Raw genomic sequence first — 21,890 nt, forward strand, 5'->3', positions numbered from 1 at the left:
TATGCCCACTACCAAATCAGGCAATAAATGATCTGTGCACCGTGCGCCATTATCCATATCTCCTAGATTTTGGTAGTAATAAAAACTTTCAGGAAAAAGAAAAGCACAGATAGGGTCTTATCTCACAATTTGCAAGTGTCGTATTAACAAAGAGCTGCTCACCTGATCGTGGTGTAATGAAAGCATGTATACACGGGTCGACACACGACCATAACAGGAATGGTATAGAGGAAGATTTGTGGATTATGTCCGCGCTGCTGTCCAATTCAAAGACAGACGTAGTGAAGGAATTAATGGTTGTTTATTCAACGCATTTCAGAGTCTGTATGACTCCTTCTTTAGGAAATACCACATCAACAGATGTTGATGTGGTATTTCCTGAAGGAGTCGTATAGGCTCTGAAACGCGTTGAATAAACCACCATTAATTCCTTCACTACGTCTGTCTTTGAATTGGACAGCAGCGCGGACATAATCCACAAATCTTCCTCTATACCATTCCTGGATTTTGGTGATAGCCCACAAGCACCCATATGGCTGTGTGGAGTTAGAGGTCAGCAGCTTGGGCTGACATCACTGAAATTCGCTGTAAAATGTTGTGTTTTTATGCAGGTTGTGTGTTGATTCCACTAAGAGACTTTGTGCACACGTAGGAAAAGAGGTGCAGAATTTTCTGCACAAAATCCGCATCTCCTGGCAGAATCTGCAGCCGTGGATTTGCCACGGTTTTTATGCGGATTTTTATCATGGAAGGGTGCAGAAACGCTGCAAATCCGCACAAAAGAAGTGACATGCACTTCTTTGAAATCCGCAGCATTTCCACACTGATTTTTCCACACAGCTTTTTTTTTTCCCATTGAATAACATTGTACTGTACATCACAGTGCGGATCTGCAGCGTTTCTGCACGGAAAAATCCGCTGCGGATCTGCAGCAAATCCGCATCGTGTGCACATAGCCTAATGTTTATTGTACGTTTGTGGAGTTAATATTTTTGTGTGCACACAGTTGCTCGGCCGTCGGAGGTGAAATTATCGCTCGTGGAAACCTCACATCAGATGTGGTTTGTGGTGCCTACCACACCAAGGTCACACAGTCATCATCATCCGCCACCACTCCCAGCATCACAACAAGTGAGTCCTGGTAACACAGTATGAGATTGACCAGGGGAAGCGGAGGATCGTACTCCATGAACACAACAATGTATTAGGAATATTCAGCCAATCCATAATTATCTATTCCTTCAAAATGAGGACATCTCAAATTGGCTTCAATCTGATCTTTATGGTCCTTCCTAAGGCCCCATACACATTAGATAAAAGTTGGCCGAGGATCGGACGGTTAGAATTCAATTACCCAATCTTTTTGTTTGGTGGGGAGACAAGCCAGCAACTCTCTCATAGAGAACCCAGGAATGCCCCAGAAAGATAGCGGTCAGCCAAAATGATAGTTCAGACAATGGCGGTCTAGTGTGCATGGACAGCTTTACACTACAAGCCAGCATGGTTGCTCCAGTCTGTGCCCCCCCATAATTGTCACACCCTTCCTTCCTTCCTGTAAAGTGCACGGTCTGTAACTGCTAGGACAGATAAAGTCATAAAGTGCCCGAAATAGTGGCCACACCGTACACCAAGGTGTACTGGGAGCTGATCTTTGGTAGTCATTAAGACGAACGGCCTGGCAGGGCGCTACCTGAATATGTCTATAGTGATGTCATGGAGAGGAACGTCCTGGCAGGGCGCTTCCTGAATATGTCTATAGTGATGTCATGGAGAGGAACATCCTGGCAGGGCACTACCTGAATATGTCTATAGTGATGTCATGGAGAGGAACGTCCTGGCAGGGCGCTACCTGAATAGGTCTATAGTGATGTCATGGAGAGGAACGTCCTGGCAGGGCGCTACCTGAATATGGCTCTAGTGATGTCATGGAAAGGAACGTCTTAACAGGTTCCTGCAGTGGTGTCATGGACAACATTCTGGCAGCAATCTAGCGTAATATCTTTATAGCGATGTCATGGAGACGAACGTTCTAGCAGGGCGCTTGGATTTCAATTTCTCACTGACAATTGGCTTTATGCTGACAACCATCCGAACTGCAAGGACATTTCTTTTTTTCACACTTTTGTCTGTTATCATACAAATATATAGTGTGTGAGTCATGTACAGTTAAGTCCATATATATTTGGACAGAGACAACATTTTTCTAATTTTGGTTATAGACATTACCACAATGAATTTTAAACAAAACAATTCAGATGCAGTTGAAGTTCAGACTTTCAGCTTTCATTTGAGGGTATTCACATTAAAATTGGATGAAGGGTTTAGGAGTTTCAGCTCGTTAACATGTGCCACCCTGCTTTTAAAACGGAACAAACGTAATTGGACAGATTAAATAATTTTAAATAAAATGTTCATTTCTAGTACTTGGTTGAAAACCCTTTGTTGGCAATGACTGCCTGAAGTCTTGAACTCATGGACATCACCAGACGCTGTGCTTCCTCCTTTTTGATGCTCTGCCAGGCCTTCACTGCGGTGGTTTTCAGTTGGTGTTAGTTTGTGGGCCTTTCTGTCTGAAGTTTAGTCTTTAACAAGTGAAATGCATGCTCAATTGGGTTGAGATCAGGTGACTGACTTGGCCATTCAAAAATATTCCACTTCTCTGCTTTAATAAACTCCTGGGTTGCTTTGGCTTTATGTTTTGGGTCATTGTCCTTCTGTAGTATTAAACGACGACCAATCAGTTTGGCTGCATTTGGCTGGATCTGAGCACACAGTATGTCTCTGAATACCTCAGAATTCATTCGGCTGCTTCTGTCCTGTGTCACATCATCAATAAACACTAGTGACCCAGTGCCACTGGCAGCCATGCATGCCCAAGCCATCACACTGCCTCCGCCGTGTTACAGATGATGTGATATGCTTTGGATCATGAGCTGTACCAAGCCTTCGCCATACTTTTCTCTTTCCATCATTCTGGTAGAGGTTGATCTTGGTTTCATCTGTCCAAAGAATGTTCTTCCAGAACTGTGCTGGCTTTTTTAGATGTTTTTTAGCAAAGTCCAGTCTAGCCTTTTTATTCTTGATGCTTATGAGTGGCTTGCACCGTGCAGTGAACCCTCTGTATTTACTTTCATGCAGTCTTCTCTTTATGGTAGATTTTGATATAGATACGCCGACCTCCGGGAGAGTGTTGGTCACTTGGTTGGCTGTTGTGAAGGGGTTTCTCTTCACCATGGAGATTATTCTGCGATCATCCACCACTGTTGTCTTCTGTGGGCGCCCAGGTCTTTTTGCATTGATGAGTTCACCAGTGCTTTCTTTCTTTCTCAGAATGTACCAAACTATAGATTTTGCCCCTCCTAATATTTTAGCAATTTCTCGGATGGGTTTTTTCTGTTTTCGCAGCTTAAGGATGGCTTGTTTCACCTTCATGGAGAGCTCCTTTGACCGCATGTTTACTTCACAGCAAAACCTTCCAAATGCAAGCACCACACCTCAAATCAACTCCAGGCCTTTTATCTGCTTAATTGAGAATGACATAACGAAGGGATTGCCCACACCTGTCCACGAAATAGCCTTGGAGTCAATTGTCCAATTACTTTTGGTCCATTTAAAGGGACTCTGTCACCTGAATTTGGAGGGAACAATTTTCAGCCATAGGGGCGGGGTTTTCGGGTGTTTGATTCACCCTTTCCTTACCCGCTGGCTGCAATATTGGATTGAAGGTCATTCTCTGTCCTCCATAGTACACGCCTGCGTAAGGCAAGATTGCCTTGTGCAGGCATGTACTACGGAGGACAGAGAATGACCTTCAATCCAGTATTGCAGCCAGCATGCAGCCAGCGGGTAAGGAAAGGGTGAATCAAACACCCGAAAACCCCGCCCCTATGGCTGAAAATTGTTCCCTCCAAATTCAGGTGACAGAGTCCCTTTAAAAACAGGGTGGCACATGTTAAGGAGCTGAAACTCCTAAACCCTTAATCCAATTTTAATGTGGATACCCTCAAATGAAAGCTGAAAGTCTGAACTTCAACTGCATCTGAATTGTTTTGTTTAAAATTCATTGTGGTAATGTCTATAACCAAATTTAGAAAAATGTTGTCTCTGTCAAAATATATATGGACGTAACTGTATATAATGTATATATTATGTAATGTACATTCCATTCAGCTGTCATATAAGTGCATTTTTCTCTTTATTACTTTAGAGCTGGGAAACGTTATGAGACCACCATCTGAAGAAAGTAATTTACAGATTATCTATATTGTCATCACCTCATCACTCGGGCTGCTTCTTATAGTCATATGTGTCGCGTGCCGGCAGAAATTGATGGAAAAAATTAAACAAGTTTGCCAAAAAAGTAAGTAAATTATAATAACTGCCCATGAGAAAATGCATTATGAAAGTAAATAATATTTTATAGGATAATTTTATACAAATGTTTGACTAATCCTGCCATCAGCGGCGTATGCGAAAAATCAATTTGGATTCTGTGGAACCTTTGAGCTTTTTAGAACCTGGTTAGGAGTTCCCCAACAGACAGCAATAACAAGCGCTGTCACTTTAAGAGTAAGCATGGGGTAGTCATAAAGTTTTACTCATGGTAAAAAAAAAAGTTAGGAATTATTACCATTCTGTTCAATAAAACACCATCAGCAATCACTGTGGATTGGCATGAAACCCTTATCTTGAATTTTGAGTTATTTTTCATGTTCCGAATGGGAGCCAGTTTGGAGACCATGCCTTTAGTTCATGTCAAATAGTATTCCTCCATGGTGATTGCCCCGACCTGATTAATGCATATGGACATTGCTCTCTTAAGAGCTGGTGAGGTGGATTCACTGTAGATCAGGGTGAGCCTGTAGATCAGGGTGAGCAGCATGGACAAGAGGTGGTGGAGCAGGTCTTGCCAGATGGCACATGGATCAGTGAGGACCAGTTCAACGGGGTATGCAGGATGGGAGACATCCAAACAGAGCAGGAAACTTTAGCTGAAGCAGAGCCAGGTTTTGAGGATGGGAAAAGTAGATGTACTGTATATACAAACTAGTAACTTGCTTGCAGTGTTACTGTTAATAGTTAATGTATGCATCAGTAACTTGTAGAAAGAAAATAGTTAACTGAAGGATAGCAGAAAAGTATTGGAAAGTTGAAAAATTGCTTGCAGAGATGCAATTACTTGATTGCAGAAACCGAGGTATGAGCATCACTGACAACAGTAACAAGAAGTTGGTAATCTGTAAACTTGATTGCAGAATGATACGTGTTCACAACTCCTAGATAAGCTGGACTAATCCGGGAAATAAACGCTAGTAGTTGAATGTAAGTCACATTTCTGACTGCCCAAACCAAACTTAAAAAGCCTTAGTTGATGATATCGGAGAGGTTTTCTGGGTTACCACAGCAATCCTTTATGGACTAGTTCATAATGGCCTGGCGCCTGACCCAGGACAAGTGAGTAACAATGTCTCCAGTAATTAAAGGCAGAGTAACCGAAATAGAGGTACTATAACCTGTACCCTCAGTGAGTAATTTGTAGCTGTGAAATTTTTTTTCTTGATGGAACACCTGCAACTACACCCAGTGTCCGTCTGAGGTGCCAAGGGCCCACCAGTAACAATGACTTTACAGCCTACGTATAATGTGGCGCTGTAATTCTGGACACCTGCTTTAAAGGGAACCTGTCACCACGTTTTTGGAAGATGGGATAAAAATAGCGTTAAATAGGGGCAGAGGTGGGCGTTACATTAGTGTGTGTGTTATGCGTTTATTACCCACCTAAGTTGCCGAAATAACTTTGCAAAGTCTCCGTTTTCGCCTGTCAATCAGGCTGGTCAGGTCGCATGGGCGTTGTCTTCCCCCAGATTTGGCGTAGTTTTCCGTTGGTGGCGTAGTGGTGTGCGCATGCCCAAAGTCCGGAATCCTCTTCCAGGGGATTTAAAATAGCGCGGTGTTCGTTATTGCATTGGTGATCGGTGGGCGCGGCCATCTTCCTTTGGCCGCGCGTGCGCAGAAGCGGCGCTCTGCTGGCCGCGGCTTCAGGAAAATGGCCGCCGCGATATCCATCTGCGCACGCGCGGCATCCCGCGGCCATTTTCCTGAAGCCGCGGCCAGCAGAGCGCCGCTTCTGCGCACGCGCGGCCAAAGGAAGATGGCCGCGCCCACCGATCACCAATGCAATAACGAACACCGCGCTATTTTAAATCCCCTGGAAGAGGATTCCGGACTTTGGGCATGCGCACACCACTACGCCACCAACGGAAAACTACGCCAAATCTGGGTGAAGACACCACGCCCATGTGACCTGACCAGCCTGATTGACAGGCGAAAACGGAGACTTTGCAAAGTTATTTCGGCAACTTAGGTGGGTAATAAACGCATAACACACACACTAATGTAACGCCCACCTCTGCCCCTATTTAACGCTATTTTTATCCCATCTTCCAAAAACGTGGTGACAGGTTCCCTTTAAGAATGGCTACACGTTATAAAGTGCAAAGTGTTGTTGCCTTATAGATAATTTTAATCAAAAATCTTTTTTACTTTTTCTTCATTAGTTCCAAAACCTGTAGTGAAACAGGCAGAAGAAGAAGATGGCTGTAGCTACCACTATCCAGAGGAGGAAAATGGAGGAGAAAATGAACCCATGACCTTAGAAGCATAACACTATCATAAATCCATTTCTTAATATGAACAGGATCCATTTTCTCCTACAGCGTTACACAGGATTTCTTCTATATTGAGCGGACGTTTCAGTAATGAAGGATTCAGATACCTAAGGAATGAGACAAGTATTAAGAGACATTCTTACAACCAATAAATCATGAACCCAAAACCTTTATGGTATGAACTTCACTGCGCAGAAGATACATCCAGAGGTATAGGGGTCAATAAATAATGGTCGACACTTGAAGGAGCCCAGGAAAGAAGATATTTTAGCAAAGATCTAGAGCAACTAGTGTCCAACCACAGAGCCGTACTTAAAGTATTACAGTTATAATACTACATGTGAAAATAAGAAACTGTGTAATATAGCTTATTATAGAAATCTGCTTCTTTCTCATCCTGGACTGATCTTTCATTCTAAATTCATGGGTAAAATCTGTCTTAAGTGAATACAGATTTTCCTATTACTGAGATAGGAGATGACAATTGTTGCTGATAAAGTTCTATGGAGAACAGGAACTGTCATTCCAGGAGTCGTTATTATATCGTCTGTGTCTACCTCTAGTTCCTGCCCAGAATGTCTGTCGGCCTCTGGCTCCTCCCTAGAATGTCTGTGTCTGCCTCTAGCTCCTCCCTAGACTGTGTGTCTGCCTCTAGCTCCTCCCTAGAATGTCTGTGTCTGCCTCTAGCTCCTCCCTAGAATGTCTGTGTCTGCCTCTAGCTCCTCCCTAGAATGTCTGTGCCTGCCTCTAGCTCCTCCCTAGAATGTCTGTGTCTGCCTTTAGCTCCTCCCTAGAATGTCTGTGCCTGCCTCTAGCTCCTCCCTAGAATGTCTGTGCCTGCCTCTAGCTCCTCCCTAGAATGTCTGTCTGCCTCTAGCTCCTCCCTAGAATGTCTGTCTGCCTCTGGCTCCTCCCTAGAATGTCTGTGTCTGCCTCTGGCTCCTCCCTAGAATGTCTGTGCCTGCCTCTAGCTTCTCCCTAGAATGTCTGTGTCTGCCTCTAGCTCCTCCCTAGAATGTCTGTCTGCCTCTAGCCCCGCCCTAGAACGTCTGTCTGCCTCTAGCTCCTCCCTAGAATGTCTGTGTCTGCCTCTAGCTCCTCCCTAGAATGTCTGTCTGCCTCTAGCCCCGCCCTAGAACGTCTGTCTGCCTCCAGCTCCTCCCTAGAATGTCTGTGTCTGCCTCTAGCTCCTCCCTAGAATGTCTGTCTGCCTCTAGCCCCGCCCTAGAACGTCTGTCTGCCTCTAGCTCCTCCCTAGAATGTCTGTGCCTGCCTCTAGCTTCTCCCTAGAATGTCTGTGCCTGCCTCTAGCTCCTCCCTAGAATGTCTGTGCCTGCCTCTAGCTTCTCCCTAGAATGTCTGTGTCTGCCTCTAGCTCTTCCCTAGAATGTCTGTGCCTGCCTCTAGCTTCTCCCTAGAATGTCTGTGTCTGCCTCTAGCACCTCCCTAGAATGTCTGTATCTGCCTCTAGCTCCTCCCTAGAATGTCTGTGCCTGCCTCTAGCTCCTCCCTAGAATGTCCGTCTGCCTCTAGCTCCTCCCTAGAATGTCTGTGTCTGCCTCTAGCTCCTCCCTAGAATGTCTGTGTCTGCCTCTAGCTCCTCCCTAGAATGTCTGTGCCTGCCTCTAGCTCCTCCCTAGAATGTCTGTGTCTGCCTCTAGCTCTTCCCCTATGGAATTTTCAAAGCACCAACTGTCTTCTCTGTAATAGCAAAGTCTGCCTTAGCTCAATACAGATTGTACCCTTGAAATGAAATTGAAAGTTCAGTCCAGGAAGAGAAAGAAGTAGATTTATCTGATAAGATATACAATTGGGTGAAAAAGTATTTGCCCCCTTCCCAATTTCCTATTCTTTTCTATGTTTGTCACACATGTTTCAGATCACCAAACAAATGTAAAGATTAGACAAAGATAACACAAGTAACACAAAATGCAGTTTTTAAATGAAGGTCTTTATCATGAAGGGAAAAAGAAATCCAAACCTACAGGGCCCTGTGTGAAAAAGTGATACCATCACCACTTTCTTAAAACATAAATTCACTGTGGTTTATCACATCTTTGGGAAGTGGAGTTCAAATTCCTTAGCCACACCGAGGCCTGATTACTGCCACACCCATTCTAAAATCAAGAAATTACTTAAAAAGGCCTATCCTCACAAAGTGAAATAGACCAAAAGTGCCTCAAAAGCTAGACATCATGCTGCGATCCAAAGAAATTCCGGAACAAATGAGAAACATGGATCCATCAATCTAGAAAAGGTTATAAAGCAATTTCTAAAGCTTTGGAACCCCAGCGAACCACAGTGAGAGCCATTATCCACAAATGGCAAAAACATAGAACAAAGGTGAATTTCCCAGGAGTGGCCGGCAGACCAAAAATTTCCAAGAGCGCAGCAATGACTCATCCAAGAGGTCACAAAAGACCCCACAACAACATTCAAAGAACTGCATGCCTCACTTGTCTCAGTTAAGGTCAGTGTTCATTACCCCACCATAAGAAAGAGACTGGTCAAAAATGGCCTGCATGGCTCCAAAACGAAAATCACTGTTGAGTAATAACAAAGATGCATCTCAATTTTGCCAGACATCTTGATGATCCCCAAGACATTTGAGAGAATATTCTGAGAACTGAAGAGACAAAACTTTAACTTTTTGAAAGATGTATATCCCATTATATCTGGAATAGAAGTAACACAGCATTTCAGAAAAGGAACATCATACCAGCAGTAAAATATGGTGGTGGTAGTGTCATGGTCTGGGGCTGTTTTGCTGCTTCAGGATCTGGAAGACTTGCTGTGGTAAATGGAAAAATATTTAGAATTGAGAGTCCTCAGTGGTTGATACCTTTTAATGGCTAACTGAAAAGATGGTAACAAATTGCAAGCTTTCGAGACTACACAGGTCTCTTCATCAGGCAAAGACTAAAAGAAATTCTGAAGAATCACATATTTATGCAATTTCATATTCAGAATTTCTTTTAGTCTTTGCCTGATGAAGAGACCCGAGTAGTCTCGAAAGCTTGCAATTTGTTACCATCTTTTCAGTTAGCCATTAAAAGGTATCAACCACTGAGGACTCTCAATTCTAAATATTTTTCTATCTACTGGCAAACACGGTACCAAGATATAGATCTTTCCTGTGGTAAATGGAGGAATTCTTCTGTCTACCAAAAAAATCCTGAAAGAGAATGTCCGACCATCTCTTCGTGACCTCAAGCTGAACCACACTTGGGTTATGCAACAGGCCAATGATCCAAAACACACCAGCAAGTCCACCTCTGAATGGCTGACCTTTAATCCGATTTATGATACTGTGGCATGACCATAAAAAAGGCAGCTTATGCTTGGAAACCCTCCAATGTGGCTGGATTACAACAATTCTGCAAAGATGAGTGGGTCAAAATTCCTCCAGAGTGTTGTATGAGACTTACTGCCAGTTATCACAAATTTTTAATTGCAGTGGTTGCTGCTAAGAGTGGCCCAACCAGTTATTAGGTTTAGGGGCAATCACTTTTTTATACAGTGCCAGGTAGGTTTGGATTTCTTTTTCTCTTAATAATAAAGACCTTCAGTTAAAAAAAATGTGTTTTGTGTTATCTTTGTCTAATAATTACATTTAATTCCTGATCTGAAAGGTTTAAAGTGTGACAAACATGGAAAAGAATAGGAAATCAGGAAGGGGGCCAACACTTTCACATAACTGTACTGCAAAGTTGCTTATTTTCATGCATACTTTAATGAAATAATTAAAATTATGTTTACACTTTAATAGTTCTGTATCCAAAACCAGCTAATATTGGTTAAATCAAATTCCCGACCAGAGGACTAGCCCTTGGGCAGGAGTTCTAGAATAAAGGGGTCTATGAACTGTGGCCAAATCCCATAGAGCTGGATACATAATTTTGGGTTTTATGATGATATATAGATATATTTTTATAGAAATAATTTATTAGTTCTTGATGAATTCATGGCCTATGTGCAATCATAGTAGCTTTACGATTTAAAGTGGATGTTTAACTTTCTAATCAAATTGTTTTTGGTATATGATCAAAAATTAAGCATCTTTACTAATAGCTTTTTTTTTTTAAATTACCGTAAAATCTTTTACTATTTTGTGTGTACAGCTTCAAAGCCAATGACCTGTATGTACATACTAATAGGATCCTCCTTCACTTGTACTCCCTGCTATCCGTACTTTGCCACTTCCTATCAGTAGCTTGACAAGTTAGAAATATGACTACACATGGTATGTTTGTAGTCTGTAGCCATGGTGACACATTTAGTTTGCGGAGATGCTGTATACACAAAACGGTAATAATTTTTTAATCATGACTATATGCAAAGTTGCCTAATTTGGCGCAACTTCAGATTGCCGTGAAGGTGGACATGGCCTAAATCTTAGAGGGCCATTTACTTCTGTATGGATGACCAGTACTGGTCCATCGTCTATTTATAGTAGAATCCAGCCTTTTTTTGTTAAAATGAAAAAATGTTTTTTTTTTTTTTTTTTTTACAATGACTATTGTATAAAGCTGCTTACATTTAGTTTTTAATTTTTGTAAAAAGAACTACGTTGAATACTACTAATGACCATTTGATAAATGTAAAAATTGTTCTATGTACCGTATTTGCTTTGTTCTAAAAATTACCAATGTCTGCATTTCTTCCTAAGTAGAACTCAGGAATTTGTATTTATTTTTTTTCTTCATTTTTTTAATACATTGGTTAGTTTTTTTTCTGTTACAAAGCTTAGGTTAGCAGGGACGTAGCAATATCAGGGATTCTAAAATAGAGGGCGGTCTTCTATTTGGGGCCACACAATAGTTATAAAGAGCATTTCGTGCCTAAAAGAGGTTTAATATGTCTGTGCATTACATGGGCAGGCCATTGCTTTCAACAGTCACAATGTACATCATTTCTACCGTGGTAGTATATGGCCCCCTGCATGGGGCCAAAAGGTATAATCACTAGTGATGAGCGAATATACTCGTTACTCGAGATTTCTCGAGCACGCTCGGGTGACTGAGTATTTTTTAGTGCTCGGAGATTTAGTTTTCCCCAACTCAGCTGAATGATTTACATCTCTTAGCCTGCTTGATTACATGTGGGGATTCGCTAGCAACCAGGCAACCCCCACATGCACTTATGCTGGCTAACAGCTGTAAATCATTCAGCTGAGGCGATGAAAACTAAATCTCCGAGCACTAAAAAATACTCGGAGGATACCCGAGCGTGCTCGACAAATCTCGAGTAACGAGTATATTCGCTCATCACTAATAATCACCACTTTAATTTTTTTTTTTTTAGTCAAATATATATTTTTATGTATTTTTTTTGTGCACATTGTAATAAAAGTAAAAAAACCAAAACATTTCTTTTGTCAATTGTCATTTCTGAATTTTAGTGGAACGCTGCATGGTATTTTGCTTTCATACGAAATAAATCAGAAGGCAAAATAAGTAACTCTACCGGCTAAAAGAGCTCTGACCTCCCAAGACAAACATTACAAGATGTCTGAAGAAGTCATGTGGTTCTTCTTCCGGAAGTCCGTTTTAGAGAGAGAGAGACAGAATTTTCTAGCTCCCCATACATTTCAGTAAGGCTTGGGTTCATGTTCAGGTAAAGTTTGGTCCAGGTCCAGATCTTTTATCTCCTCTTTGATGTAATTTGGGACTTCCATGCAAGTGCTTCTCACTAAATTAGAATATCATCAAAAAATGAATTCATTTCAGTTCTTCAATACAAAAAGTGACACTCGTATATTATATAGTCATTAGAGAGTGATTATTTCACGTGTTTATTTCTGTCAATGTTGATGATTATGGCTTACAGCCAATGAAAACAGTCCAGTTCTTTTTCTCCTTGGCCCAGGTAAAACGCTTCTGGCGTTGTCTATTGGTCATGAGTGGCGTGACACAAGGAATGTGACACTTGTAGCCCATGTCCTGGATACGTCTGTGTGTGGTGGCTCTTGAAGCAATGACTCCAGCAGCAGTCCACTTCTTTGTGAATCTCCCCCAAATTTTTGAATGGCCTTTTCTTAACAATCCTTCCAAGGCTGCGGTTATCCTGGTTTCTTATGCACCTTTTTCTACCACAGTTTTTTCTTCCACTCAACTTTCCATTAATATGCTTGGATACAGCACTCTGTGAACAGCCAGCTTCCTTAGCAATTACCTTTTGTGGCTTACCCTCCTTGTGGAGTGTGTAAATGACTGCCTTCTGGACATCTGTCAAGTCAGCAGTCTTCCCCACGATTGTGGAGCCTACTGAAACAGACTAAGGGACCTGTTTAAACGCTTAGGAAGCCTTTGGAGGTGTTTTTTGTTAATTAGTCTAATTTACTGAGACAATGACTTTTCATAATCATAAATCATAAGCCATAATCATCAACATTAACAGAAATAAACACGAGAAATGGATCACTCTGTTTGTAATGACTCTATATACGAGTTTCACTTTTTGTATTGAAGAACTGAAATAAATTAACTTTTTGATGATATTCAAATTTTGTGAGAAGCACTTGTATATCAGACTTGTTATTTCAGGACATCTCACAGGTGCATTGCATTGCCTTTATCGACTTCCTGATTCTCTTTCCAAAATCAGCAGCCATCCGCGTGATGTAAAAGAAAACCTGACCGGGCCACCTTCTTCCATTCAGATGTTCACTTGCCAAATCTAGGTGCTTTTGGAGGTAGACAAAGATCACCATGAACTCGCTGCTGGTCTGTGGCTGCCCCACACACTGCAACGCATGTGATGTTCTGATTAAAGCTGGCTCAAATCAATTCACAGGACCCGGTCCATTGACCCGATCAGTAATCTGTGGCTGCTGGATGAAAGACCTGAGAACATTCTCCTCCATCTCGGCATCCCCAGCTTTTTCGGATTAAATCAGCCTCATATGATGTCATTGTTGAGGTATCACACATTTGTGATGTCACAACAGGTCAACCAGTCAAAAGAAGAGCCATGAGCATCAAGAGGTAGGAGGGTTCCCAGTGCTCCCATCCACCAGCCAGATATTAGTGACGTGGCCCACGGCCAGGGTCCTGAAAAGGGATTTGCACCAACTTTTTCAGAAGTATGTGTAGATCTCGAGTGGGAACAGACCTGACAGGTTATTCTTGGGTTCTTATGTGCATAATTAATCCTAGGGCTCTTATGATCCTGTTGATCTTTCACCACTTGTCCTTCTTTGGATTTCTTCTTTCGCATACCCAGAAAAATCCCCAAATATCTGCCACTGTGTCGTCCAGCTCTCTCTCTAGCATGCGACTTGCATTGAGGTCTATGGCAAGTGAGTCTCATGCAACTTGCAACCAGTGGTAGAGGTTGTAAGTCATGATGCGAGACCATAGAAAATCATATGTTTCAATATCAGGGTCACGCAACATTTTGCCATTTAGTCCCAGCCGAAAGGAGGAGGCAGAAGACCTTACGTATACAAAGGAAGCCTGGGTGACTCCGGGACTAAATAAAAGCCCCAGAGTTGATAAAAAGTTGTCTGTTGAAACTTAACTAGACTCTGAGCATGTGACGGAGATGCAAGACGTCATAGTGCAGCTCACATGAGAGCTGAGCGATAAGGTGGTCATAAAATACGCGGTAGAGTAACAAAAATGATCATTCAATTCATTCATTGAAAGACTGGATATGTGAGAATAGGTGAGCTAATCATGACCGCGTGTGCGCAGAGCAGCTGTAGTAAAAGGGAAACCACAAATTCACACCATGTCACATAGCTGTGTGTGCGCTGATCCCGCGTGACTGCGCAGCTTTGTAGGTCTCTTACAGCAGACGTGGGGCTGTGCTGTAGGAAAGATTTGACATTTTCTCTCCATTTCAGTGGTTTTTATGACGAAAGTAGTCATAATGATGGTGAAGGGTTAGGTTTTTCAAAATATTCTGAATGTCCCTCTCAGCTTTATCTTTCCCCAGCAATTTGCTTCACTTTGGGGGTCGGGAGGAGAGGAGGGTGTTGGCGCCATCATTGCTTTCAAGCCACTGCCCAGTAATCATCTCTGCATTGAAAGCAGCCCTTAAAAGATAGCAGTTATAACCCCAAGAAATATTCTAAGGCCGGTTTCACACGTCAGTGATTCCGGTACGTGAGGTGTCAGTTTTCTCACGTACTGGAGACACTGACACACGTAGACACATTAAAATCAATGTGTCTCTGCACATTGTCAGCGTGTTTTCACAGACCGTGTGTCCATTTGAAAAACATGGAGACATGTCACGTGGTGCCGCCCATTACAGTGATGAATATGTGGCTCCACCTCCCGTGTGCCCATTTTTACAGACACATTGAGCATGCCATATTCTGATCCTCAAAATCGGATCAAAACAAAACATTCTCTGACCGTCACGGATCTCATTCTCAGAGCCGTGATTTTCATGTGAATGGACCCATAAAACTCTTCAAGTCCATGTGCCGTTCGATAAAAATTTGGTAGCACTCAGGCCACGTTCTCACATTTGTGTGAAATGTCTAAGGGATTTTACAGATAACATTATCGCTCCACGTCACACAGTGCAGATACAGAATAACATTTACATCCAGGCACTTACCGCTGGCGTATCGTCTAATTAGAGTCGTTTTGTACGGTTTCTTCTCCGCCTGGTTAGACCTTTATGTCGACATCCCCAGGCATGACTCATCTTGTCACGATGATCGTCGCAGCCCTAAAAACAACCAGGTCACATACATTGTATACATACATGTCTCCCCCCCACTGTGCCCCTAAATATAGATACATACCCCACAATTAATATACTATTAGCTACGCACCAATCAAAATATAAAGTGATAATGGGGGACACAGTGCTGCTTAACTGTAATCTTCGCCACACTATAAATAAATTATTCAGTCTGTGACTCTCAAGTTAACTGTAAGGCAATGTGCACAGGCTATGTTTTTGTTGCAGAAAATACACAAATTTTACAGTACAAGCGAAGTTATCCCTGAAGTCTCACACGCTGCTTGTTTTTTCCATGCAGATTTGCAGCAGATTAAAATCTGCACAATGTCAATTCATGCAGCGTATTTCACCCATACTAATGAGTGGGGGAAAATACGTAACAAAAAAAAATGTAAAAAAAGTGACAAAAAAATATTTTACGCAGCGTTCTTCCTGCCAACACATTAGGATATGCAGCAGAATTTTCTCCTGCAAATCCCGATCGTGTGCACACAGCCTTAGTCCCTGTCCTGTGTCCCTCCATTCATTATAAGACCTTGATAGCATCGTAATGAATATGCGGGTGGGAGAAGACATCAGGTACTAAGCATCCTCCGCCACCTACCAATTCATTACAAGTCCCTGACAGCGTCTTCTCTCACCTTACAATTGATTACAAAGTGTCCTACGCATATTGCCCTCTCCCCCACACCCCATCATTGCCCTCTCCCCCTACACCCCATCATTGCCCTCTCCCCCACACCCCATCATTGCCCTCTCCCCCCACACCCCATCATTGCCCTCTCCCCCCACACCCCATCATTGCCCTCTCCCCCACACCCCATCATTGCCCTCTCCCCCCACACCCCATCATTGTCCTCTCCCCCACACACCCCTCATTGTCCTCTCCCAAGTGCATTGTATTTAAAAACATAGTAACATAGTAAGGCCGAAAAAAGACATTCGTCCATCCAGTTCAGCCTATATTCCATCATAATAAATCCCCAGATCTATGTCCTTCTACAGAACCTAATAATTGTATGATACAATATTGTTCTGCTCCAGGAAGACATCCAGGCCTCTCTTGAACCCCTCGACTGAGTTTGCCATCACCACCTCCTCAGGCAAGCAATTCCAGATTCTCACTGCCCTAACAGTAAAGAATCCTCTTCTATGTTGGTGGAAAAACCTTCTCTCCTCCAGACGCAAAGAATGCCCCCTTGTGCCCGTCACCTTCCTTGGTATAAACAGATCCTCAGCGAGATATTTGTATTGTCCCCTTATATACTAAATAATCCTTATTTCGCTAATCTATCTGGGTATTGTAGTTCTCCCATCCCCTTTATTAATTTTGTTGCCCTCCTTTGTACTCTCTCTAGTTTCATTATATGAAAAAAACTGTACACAGTACTCCATGTGCGGTCTAACTAGGGATTTGTACAGAGGCAGTATGATGCTCTCATGTGTATCCAGACCTCTTTTAATGCACCCCATGATCCTGTTTGCCTTGGCAGCTGCTGCCTGGCACTGGCTGCTCCAGGTAAGTTTATCATTAACTAGGATCCCCAAGTCCTTCTCCCTGTCAGATTTACCCAGTGGTTTCCCGTTTAGTGTGTAATGGTGATATTGATTCCTTCTTCCCATGTGTATAATCTTACATTTATCATTGTTAAACCTCATCTGCCACCTTTCAGCCCAAGTTTCCAACTTATCCAGATCCATCTGTAGCAGAATACTATCTTCTCTTGTATTAACTGCTTTACATAGTTTTGTATCATCTGCAAATATCAATATTTTACTGTGTAAACCTTCTACCAGATCATTAATGAATATGTTGAAGAGAACAGGTCCCAATACCGACCCCTGCGGTACCCCACTGGTCACAGCGACCCAGTTAGAGACTATACCATTTATAACCACCCTCTGCTTTCTATCACTAAGCCAGTTACTAACCCATTTACACATTTTCCCCCAGACCAAGCATTCTCATTTTGTGTACCAACCTCTTAGCGGCATGGTATCAAACGCTTTGGAAAAATCGAGATATACCACGTCCAATGACTCACCGTGGTCCAGCCTATAGCTTACCTCTTCATAAAAACTGATTAGATTGGCTTGACAGGAGCGATTTCTCATAAACCCATGCTGATATGGAGTTAAACAGTTATTCTCATTGAGATAATCCAGAATAACATCCTTCAGAAACCCTTCAAATATATTACCAACAGTAGAGGTTAGACTTACTGGCCTATAATTTCCAGGTTCACTTTTAGAGCCCTTGTTGAATATTGGCACCACATTTGCTATGCGCCAGTCCTGCGGAACAGACCCCGTCGCTATAGAGTCCCTAAAAATAAGAAATAATGGTTAATCTATTACATTACTTAGTTCTCTTCGTACTCGTGGGTGTATGCCATCCGGACCCGGAGATTTATCTATTTTAATCTTATTTAACCGGTTTCGCACCTCTTCTTGGGTTAGATTGGTGACCCTTAATATAGGGTTTTCATTGTTTCTTGGGATTTCACCTAGCATGTCATTTTCCACCGTGAATACCGTGGAGAAGAAGGTGTTTAATATGTTAGCCTTTTCCTCGTCATCTAAAACCATTCTTTCCTCACTATTTTTTAAGGGGCCTGCATTTTCAGTTTTTATTCTTTTACTATTGATATAGTTGAAGAACAGTTTGGGATTAGTTTTACTCTCCTTAAGGTACCTTCACACTAAGCGACGCTGCAGCGATACAGACAACGATGCCGATCGCTGCAGCGTCGCTGTTTAGTCGTTGTGTGGTCGCTGGAGAGCTGTCACACAGACGGCTCTCCAGCGACCAACGATGCCGAAGTCCCCTGGTAACCAGGGTAACCATTGGGTTACTAAGGGCAGGGCTGCGCTTAGTAACCCGATGTTTACCCTGGTTACCATTGTAAAAGTAAAAAAAAAAAACACACACTCACATTCCGGTGCCCGGCGTCCGCTTCCCTGCACTCCTCCTGCATCCTGTGTCAGCGCCGAACATCTCCGGCATCTCCCACAGAGCAGAGCGGTGACGTCACCACTCTGCTTTACGGCCGGCACTTACACAGGATGCAGGAGGAGTGCAGGGAAGCGGACGCCGGGCACCGGAATGTGAGTATGTGTTTTTTTTTTTACTTTTACAATGGTAACCAGGGTAAACATCGGGTTACTAAGCGCGGCCCTGCTCTTAGTAACCCGATGTTTACCCTGGTTACCAGTGAAGACATCGCTGGATCGGTGTCACACACACCGATTCAGCGATGTCAGCGGGAGATCCAGCGACGAAATAAAGTTCTGGACTTTCAGCAACGACCAGCGATCTCACAGCGGGATCCTGATCGCTGCTGCGTGTCAAACACAACAATATCGCTAGCCAGGACGCTGCAACGTCACGGATCGCTATCGTTATCGCTGCAAAGTCGCTTAGTGTGAAGGTACCTTTAGCAATGTGCTTCTCTGTTTCCTTTTTGGCAGCTTTAATTAGTTTTTTAGATAAAGTATTTTTCTCCCTATAGTTTTTTAGAGCTTCAATGGTGCCATCCTGCTTTAGTAGTGCAAATGCTTTCTTTTTACTGTTAATTGCCTGTCTTACTTCTTTGTTTAGCCACATTGGGTTTTTCCTATTTCTAGTCCTTTTATTCCCGCAAGGTTTAAACCGCTTACAGTGCCTATTTAGGATGTTCTTAAACATTTCCCATTTATTATCTGTATTCTTATTTCTGAGGATATTGTCCCAGTCAACCAGATTAAGGGCATCTCTAAGCTGGTCAAACTTTGCCTTCCTAAAGTTCAGTGTTTTTGTGACTCCCTGACAAGTCCCCCTAGTGAAAGACAAGTGAAACTGTTCAATATTGTGGTCGCTATTTCCTAGATGACCGATGACCTGCAGATTTGTTATTCTGTCAGATCTATTAGATAGTATTAGGTCTAAAAGTGCTGCTCCTCTGGTTGGATTCTGCACCAATTGTGAAAGATAATTTTTCTTGGTTATTAGCAGAAACCTGTTGCCTTTATGGGTTTCACAGGTTTCTGTTTCCCAGTTAATATCCGGGTAGTTAAAGTCCCCCATAACCAGGACCTCATTATGGGTTGCAGCTTCATCTATCTGCTTTAGAAGTAGACTTTCCATGATTTCTGTTATATTTGGGGGTTTGTAACAGACCCCAATGAGAATTTTGTTACCATTTTTCCCTCCATGAATTTCGACCCATATGGACTCGACATCCTCATTCCCTTCGCTAATATCCTCCCTTAAGGTGGACTTTAGACAAGACTTTACATAGAGACAAACCCCTACTCCTCTCCGATTTTTACGATCCTTTCTAAACAGACTGTACCCCTGTAAGTTAACTGCCCAGTCATAGCTTTCATCTAACCATGTCTCGGTTATTCCCACTATGTCAAAGTTACCTGTAGATATTTCTGCTTCTAGTTCTTCCATCTTGTTTGTCAGGCTTCTGGCGTTTGCGAGCATGCAGTTTAGAGGATTTTGTTTTGTTCCAATCTCCTCGCTGTGGATTGTTTTAGAAATGTTCTTACCTCCCTTCTGAGTATGTTTTCCTGGGTCTTCTCTGTTCGAGTCTAATGTTTTTCTTCCCGTCCCCTCTTCTTCGGGAAGAAAAACATTAGACAAAAAAACAAACAAAAAAGAACAGGCATTGTTGCTTCTTTCTTCGTTGCCGGCAATTTTGTTTCTGAAACAGGCGCTCGCTGAGTGCTGAGGTCATCAAGCCGAGTGGCTGTGTCAGAAAGAAAGTGCTGGGCAGGTAGCAGAGGACGGATTCCTGCAGCTCCGCCGCCATTTTCTCCTGTAGGCAGTGGAACTTCAGGGATCGCTCTGCCTGCTGCATATGATGAGAACAGTCTGGTCATGGGCTCCCAGAGTCTCGGGCTCCGAGCAACAAGCTAGATTGCCCGCAGTATTATCACCCTGCAAGGACCCTCCTCTCCGGGTCCCAGTATAACTGCACGGCTGTATGTCCGCCCCTGCAGCGATGACACAGCATCGGCCACAAGCAGAGATTCAAAGAAGCTCTGTAATGACAAGCATGTGGGTCATCAGCTGACCCCCGGCTGTCATGACAACCCATCAGTGACCTGTGATCACAACACAGTCAAACCGATGGGCGGAGTTAACGACAAGCGTGCAAGTCGGTGCATGTTAAATGCCTTTGTCAGAGATTGACAGTAGCATTTAACAATTATGGGCAGAGAACCGCTCCACCCACGATTGTTAGGGGCAGATCCTGCTGTAATACACAGCCATCGCCTGCCTGGTGTGGAGCAGGCTAGCTGCCTGTGCCTGCTCCATACACCAGCTTCCGATATTCGCCATATATATATGCCAGAGGTCGTGATGGGGTTAAATGGTGGTATCCCTCTGGTCATAGTATGGTATGTAGGAAGAAGTATTGTAGCAATTGTAGTAGTTATATTCTTGTACATAGGGGCAGTATTATAGTAGTTATATTCTTTACATAGGGGTAGTATTATAGTAGCTATATTCTTGTACATAGGGGCAGTATTACAGTAGGAAAAGCAGAAGTCCAGCGTGGGTGATGTCCATAAAAAATACCTTTTATTCCATTTTTGTTAAAAGCACATAAATCCAAAGTCCATCTTCATATCCATAGACACAAAAACGGGTGATTTTAAGCCTGTGACTGTCACTGGTATGAATCACCCGTTTTTGTGTCTATGGATATGAAGATGGACTTTGGATTTATGTGCTTTTAACAAAAATGGAATAAAAGGTATTTTTTATGGACATCACCCACGCTGGACTTCTGCTTTTCCTTCGTACCACTTGCAGCACTGCATGATCCGTGCGCTGGGACTGAGAGGAGGTGAGCTGATCTTCGTTGCTTTTTCTTTTCAGTATTATAGTAGTTACATTCTTGTACATAGGGGGCACTATTATAGTAGTTCTATTCTTGTACATAGGAGCAGTATTATAGTAGTTATATTCTTGTACATAGGGGGCAGTATTATAGTAGTTATATTCTTGTACATAGGGGCAGTATTATAGTAGTTCTATTCTTGTACATAGGGGCAGTATTATAGTAGTTATATTCTTTACATAGGGGCAGTATTATAGTAGTTATATTCATGTACATAGGGGGCAGCATTACAGTAGTTATATTCTTGTACATGGGGACAGTATAATAGTAGTTATATTCTTGTACATAGGAGCAGTATTATAGTAGTTATATTCTTGCACATACAGGCAGTATTATTGTAGTTATATTCTTGTATATAACAGCAGAATTATAGTATTTTGTGTATAGAAGCAATATTATAGTAGCGGTATATTTATCCAAGGGGGCAGGATCACAGTCCAGTAGTTGTTATCTATACATTTGACCATAATTCAGTATGATAGTACTGTAGTATTACAGTGTAAATTTGATAACTGCCGTGACGAAGAAAGTGTGTACCTTCGAAACGGGCTGGACAATTCTGGCCCTCCCACGCATCCGTCCACAGCCCCGTGACGTCACGACCCAGCACGCCCCCATC

At 42.6% G+C, this 21,890-nt stretch overlaps 1 protein-coding gene and 1 long non-coding RNA gene across 3 annotated transcripts in view; one reads left to right on the forward strand and one right to left on the reverse strand.

The window, feature by feature from the left end:
- TNFRSF9 (TNF receptor superfamily member 9) overlaps positions 1 to 9,187 on the forward strand; it is a 28,731-nt gene extending 19,544 nt beyond the window's left edge. For both annotated transcript variants that reach the window (XM_077250299.1, XM_077250298.1), the window contains exons 7-9: positions 1,007 to 1,131; positions 4,208 to 4,360; positions 6,558 to 9,187. In XM_077250299.1, the coding sequence (XP_077106414.1) occupies positions 1,007 to 1,131; positions 4,208 to 4,360; positions 6,558 to 6,664 (385 nt within the window). In that variant the 3' untranslated portion in view covers positions 6,665 to 9,187. The remainder of the gene's footprint in view (positions 1 to 1,006; positions 1,132 to 4,207; positions 4,361 to 6,557) is intronic.
- On the reverse strand, positions 6,660 to 20,473 carry LOC143764589 (uncharacterized). The gene is made up of 4 exons (XR_013213226.1): positions 19,782 to 20,473; positions 17,598 to 17,700; positions 15,243 to 15,356; positions 6,660 to 6,775 (listed from the first exon to the last, which is right to left on the reverse strand). It is a non-coding gene; the product is annotated as an uncharacterized LOC143764589 (long non-coding RNA).
- Positions 20,474 to 21,890: the final 1,417 nt, after the last annotated feature.

The sequence above is a fragment of the Ranitomeya variabilis genome, chromosome 4 (genome assembly GCF_051348905.1).
Source record: "Ranitomeya variabilis isolate aRanVar5 chromosome 4, aRanVar5.hap1, whole genome shotgun sequence".
Lineage (NCBI taxonomy): Eukaryota > Metazoa > Chordata > Amphibia > Anura > Dendrobatidae > Ranitomeya > Ranitomeya variabilis.